Source organism: Panthera leo, chromosome B2 (genome assembly GCF_018350215.1).
Source record: "Panthera leo isolate Ple1 chromosome B2, P.leo_Ple1_pat1.1, whole genome shotgun sequence".
NCBI lineage: Eukaryota > Metazoa > Chordata > Mammalia > Carnivora > Felidae > Panthera > Panthera leo.
In genome coordinates, this window is record NC_056683.1 from 134413976 (window position 1) to 134419887 (window position 5912).

Below are 5912 nucleotides of genomic sequence, written 5' to 3' on the forward strand. Positions count from 1 at the left end.
AGAATCTGAAGCAGGTTCCAGGCTCAGAGCTGTCAGCACAAAGCCTGACACGGGGCTCAAACTCACGAACCGCAAGATCATGACCTAAGCCAAAGTCAGACACAACTGACTGAGCCACCCAGGCGCCCCTGGCTTGATGTACGTTTAAAAGTGAAATGCACCTGCATAATCACCTGTCAGGTCAAGTTATAGACCATTTCCTAATCAGTATCCACTATTCTGACTTCTATTACCAAATATCAGTTTTGTCTGTTTTGAAATTTATGTAGAGTTCTAGAATATATATTCTGTGTCTGACAGTTTCTTCTTAACTTCCTATCCATAGGAATCATCCATGTTTTGTGTAGCAGTTTATTCCTTACCGATTTCTTTTCTTTTTAAGGTTTAGTTATTTTTCAGAGAGAGAGAGAGAGAGAGAGAGAGAGAATGCGTGGGGGAGGGGCAGAGAGAGGGAGGCAGCGAACCTCAATCAGGCTCTGCTCTGTCTGTGCAAAGCCTGACATGGGTCTTGAACCCATGAATCGTGAGATCATGACCTGAGCCGAAGTCAGATGTTCAACTGACTGAGCCACCAGGCACCCTTCCTTATCAATTTCTATATAATTTTTTTTATTTCTAAATACATCACACTATCATTTATCCTTGGAACTAAGCCAGGCACCATAGGAGATATTAATATAATATCAGATAAGTTAATTCACATGTCACTTTGCCGTATGGTCCTCTACCTTTGTGTTATGACATCTAGTCAGTCAGCAGAGTGGACCTGTGGCTTCTGCAGAGCAAGAACTTATCTATACACAGAAGTGAGCATGAATACAAAGTTAACCAAACACGAGTTAAACCAAAATACATATATTCCTAGCTCATTTTCCTCTCAACTAAATAAAAAATAAAAATAAAAATGCAGGCACCCACTCCATTCCACCTGACACAGAAGGAAGTCTGATGGAAAGAATGCAAAGGAAGGGTTAGAAGATCATGTATTAGATTGGCAGCCAGATTGCCATTAATGTATTTTTTGGTTTTTTTTTTTGCCACCAAGCGTTGGTCTAACATCGCTGCTCTCTCATGATCCAGAGAAGAAACATCTGATAATGGAACAGCTATCAGAACATTGCAAAAATTGTTGAGTACATGGTGCTATCCTCAGACAGCAAAGTTTTTTATTTTCCATCAAAGCTCTGGGGGAACCACGGGCTAGATTGCAATAAGGCAACGCCCACCCCAGATGTGGATCTTAGCCCCTGCCCCACCTCAGGAGTAGATACTTGGTTCCCCTCCCCTCACTGCACTACTCTGCTGCTTATCCCAGCCTCCACCATCCCAACGTCAGGGTAACCCCTGCCCTAGTGTGGGGGGTGTGTGTTCCACACTGAGAAAGTGCATCATGTCTGTGTAGCGACGGATCAGTGGACAGGGGCTGGGGTGAGACCCGTGGGTCACCTGTCCCAAGTCCTTACCGGACTGCATCCTCCCCCACGGCCAGAGGCCAGCCTGCGATACACTTACCCAATTTTCTTGAGATGCTGCAGCAAATGACAATGATGACTGGGCTGATGACAATCACTCCTAGGATGATGCATGCAATTGATGGCATGGGTAAAGACTGGTCAACATCTGGGACCTTTTTTGGTGGTACTAAAAGAAACAAAAAGCGAAAGCCCTGTCAAACCTGAAAAAACACCTTCCTGGTGCTTGCCAGGTGGGGCGGGGATGGGTGAAATAGATAAAGGGGATTAAGAGCCCGCTTACTCCGACGAGCACCGAGTAATGTATAGAATTGGTGAATCATTATGTTGTACATCTATCTGTACAATACTATACAGTGTATACGAATTGCATTTCAGTAAAAAATAAAATACCTTCCTGAGCACCTTGTCACCCCCCAATTTGTTGATTCATTATGTGGCAGCCAGTCTATCAGGTGGTGGGGTCGAAAGATGAACAGGGGGTTGTGCCCTGTCCTCACGGAGCGCATATTTCTACTGAGGGAGGCAGCTGATGTCCATCTGGTTATCAGACCGTTTGACATGTTCTCTGTGGACAGATCTATTTGAGGTGATGGCATCGGGGGTGCTTAGTTCTGTGGGGGGGAGGGTTGGTGAAGGCTTCATTAGAAGTGACCTTTGCTCTGGGTCAAGAACAGGTAAGACAGAGGGAGAAGAGAAGGCTGAAGCCCAGGGATGCACGTAGATTTGGGGCCCACCTAGCAGTCCGGGGTGACCGGATCATTGGTTAGCGGGAAGGGGGCCCCTGTGCAGAGGGAGGTGGCAGGGAACAGGGGATGGTGGAGGTCCTGTGGCAGTCACTGACTCTCCAGTCCACCAAGAGGCCAGTCAGTCGATGGATCCTTCCCATCTTTAATTGCACACACATGCCCTATCCACACAGGGAAGGCATTAGACCTTTAAAGAGATGTACTGCATCCTCCTCCCCCTGTTCGGTTACCTGGGGGCTCCGGCACTTTGTCCCAGTGTTCTAAGAATTCCCTAAGCCAGTGACGGCAGTCTCCCATTGAGATCCTCCTGAAATAGTCTGCCAGTCCCTTGTTCTCCCACTCCTCCTTGACGCCTCTGGTTCCAGGACTCGTGACTGTCCAGGTCATGTTCATCGCGTCAAAGAGGAGGGCTGGCTGCCCGTTGATGTTGAAGTGCCAGGACGCAGCGGTGCCTCGTTCTGCTTCACACTGACAAGACAGCTGGATGTGCAGGGTGGGGGGACCTGCAATTCACCCCCAAAGTCATTGGCTTGGACTCTTAGCGCCGTCACCTCCCAGTAGGTCCACCGTGTCTCTTAGGCGGGACCAACGTTCAGTTCTTGTCCCAGAGCCCCTTCCCTGCCTGTGCCGTCTCCTCCCTCTCTCGCTGACTATCTCCACCTCCCCACCCCCTTCTCCTACTCACCACTGGTCACGCTGTTCTCCAGTTTGATGTCAGACACGATCATCCTGAGCTCTTGCCCCACCTCTCCCAGCGTCTGGGTCAATTCTGTCCATGCATTGGTGGCATTTACTTTCGCCCCCAGGAGACCCAAAGGTTTCATCTTGCTGCTGTCACTGTCATACTGAAAGACAGGCTTTTTGCCCACTGAGGCCTGCACTTCATACCAAGGGTGTCCGGGTCCAGACTGAGATTTGACGGTGAGGTCAAGGCAGAGAGAGTGAGTATCTGTGAGAGAAAAAGGGAGCCGAGGCCCCGACGCTCACTCAGAAGGTCCTTCTGCAGAGGGAGGGGTCTCCACTCCAGCTCCTCAACCTTCTGCGTCCTTAGTCCCCACCTTTTGCTGCCTGAGCTTTAGCAAAGTGCCTGGATGCCATAGACCCCTCGGACACACAGACCGTCACCCGGAGGAAACGTCTGGCAGGTATTTTTAGTGACTTCTGCCAAGGTCTCAGGTCAGAAAAGTACAAGGCAGTGTCTGCCCTCCTGGGACTTGAAATCTAGCCGAACAGACAGGACTTTGAACCGAAAAGACACCACAGGACACATGACTAATTCAGGATGGTTCCCGAGTAACCGGCAGAGGCTTCCTGGAAGAGGAGGTGGGACTCAGCAGGAGAGGGAGAGCTGGGAATTGGGAGCACAGTACAGGCAGAAGCCTCGGGCCGGGGTCCCCGTCCTTAAGCACACAGGGACGGGCACCCACTTGCCTAAAACCTGGGGAAGACCCTCTCCTTCCGCCCCTGTCTCATCTCCCCAGCCAGGTTCCCAGATCCCAGGACACTCACGGTCCAGCGTCTTCCAGGTTTGTACTGGCAGCAGCATTGACAAAAGTAAATGTGCAGCGTGGTATGCCAGCGACATTGCTGATGTGCACGCTGTGGGCCACTTTCCAAAGTCGTCACACCCGGTGGCCCTGCTGAAATCCGGCAGAAGTAAGGTGTACCGAGGGAGAGTTCTGTACGTATTCAAAATAGAGCTAACCATTAAAAAACAAGAGAGAGAGAGAGAGGGTGGTCCAAAACAAAGTTCACTTGGAAAATCCCTCTCCACTTTCCTCAAAACCCCTCTGGTGTGAGTGGGATTGTTGGCAGGCGCGTGAGCTCCTTTCCCCTCTCCGCCCACCAACTGCCTCTTTCTGTCTTCCATCTCCTCCTCCTTCTTCCCACATTTTCTCCCCTCTCTCGTCTCCCTTCTCCCACCCCATCCTTATCTACTCCAGCTCTTCCCTCATCACGGATTGACTTTCACTCTCACCAAGTACACACGGGTTCATCGAACGAGCTGGAGACACCTAGCACCTGGTCTATCATCAAAGACGGTTTTTACAGTCGAGTCCAGCAATCCTGTGGGAGCCAAGACTTGTGGAGCCGAGCCAAGCCAAGCAGTTTCTCATCAGAAAAAGTCTTGGGGCTCTGAGTTTTGAGTTGTGAAAAGCAGTCCAAGAACAAAGCTTTGGTGTCACTTTGAAATTTCCCACATCACTCGAAAGTTCCCCTCACAACTAAATGCTTTGAAGCCCATTCCCCTCACTTTTACAACCGGTCTACCTCTTCATCCAACAGCTTAGCCAGCTTGGGCTGCTCTAACAGACCAGCATGTGCCAGGCAGCTTAGAAAACTAACCTTTATATCTCACCATTCTGGACGCTGGAGAGCCCAAGATCGAAACACCGACAGGTCCTGTGTCTAGTGAGGATCCTCTTCCCAGCTTGTGGACAGCAGTTTTCTCCTTGTGTCTTCACCATGCAGAGAGAAGCAGGCGATAACAAGCCCTTCTTGTTTTTTTAATAGCCTACAGACACCTCACCATCATTGCCTAATTACTCCCAAATGACTCATCATCTAATATCTTCATGTTGAGGATTTCAACATATGAGTTTTGGAGGGACACATTCAGTCCATAACACCATCTGTCCACCTCATATGTAAATTCCCACTGTGTGCCTGGCATTCTGCCGGTTATTTAAAAGGCAAGTCAGACCCATTTGGTATTGTCTTGTGAATCAGACTCTGGGCCTTCCCCGATGCTTGGTTAAGTGGGCCTGTACCACTGGCCTTCCTTTAACTAGATCAAACATGTTGGAGTAGGCAGTAGGTTTTTAACCAGACACGTGGAGGCCCCTAATAAGAAAGTCATGGCCAGCTGTCAGGAATGTCAGAGGCCTGCCTGGCAGCACTCCACAGAAGCAGGATCAAACCAGCCAGGCCCAAGCTGGCAGGTGCCATGAAAACAAACACTTGACCAGAAATGAAGAAAGAGCAGGAAACTCTGTATCCCCAAACTAAGTAATAAATATTCCACCCCTGGTTAACGACTGTCAATGAAAGAAATTCAACCCCCCAAGGGCATGCCGCTGTGCTGTCTCTCTTCTGTCTCCGTCTCTCACTTAAAAAAAATTTTTTTTAAGTGTTTATTTATTTTTGAGAGAGAGAGAAACAGAGCACAAGCAGGGGAGGGGCAGAGAGAGAAGGAGACACAGAATCTGAAGCAGGATTCAGGCTACGAACTGTCACCACAGAGCCCAACGTGGAGCTCGAAGTCATGAACCACGAGATCATGACCTGAGCTGAAGTCGGATGCTTAACTGACTGAGCCACCCAGGTGCCCCTGCCTCATTTTTAAACTGGGTTATTTCCTCCATATTATTCCATGTAAGTGTTCTTTATATATTCTGGATACCAGCCTCTTACCAGATGATGAAGGAGCATAAGTCAGGCTGAGGGCAAAGTACAAGCTAGCACACTCTCCCCACCCCAGATGGGATGTGTGTGAAGTTCCTCAGGCACTCCTGGCTCCCCAAGAACAAAGGAAAGGAAAGAAAACAAATGGTTAACTGCTTTGATATATTATCTTAAGCTGAAGGCTCTTGAAAAACAGCCAATGCAGGGAGCGGTTGTCTTTGAACTCCCTTTATCTGCCAAAAGGAACTCAATTGTCAACAACCTTTTGGCAACCAGAGAGGGTTGA

General features: G+C 49.1%; 1 protein-coding gene across 1 annotated transcript; it reads right to left on the bottom strand.

The window, feature by feature from the left end:
- Window positions 1–2362: 2362 nt before the first annotated feature.
- Window positions 2363–5703, bottom strand: LOC122219208 (retinoic acid early transcript 1E-like). The gene is made up of 5 exons (XM_042937431.1): window positions 5636–5703; window positions 4568–4680; window positions 3731–3921; window positions 2907–3170; window positions 2363–2724 (listed from the first exon to the last, which is right to left on the bottom strand). The coding sequence occupies exons 3-5, from the start codon at window positions 3804–3806 to the stop codon at window positions 2411–2413; spliced, it is 654 nt and encodes a 217-aa protein (XP_042793365.1). The 5' UTR covers window positions 3807–3921; window positions 4568–4680; window positions 5636–5703; the 3' UTR covers window positions 2363–2410.
- Window positions 5704–5912: the final 209 nt, after the last annotated feature.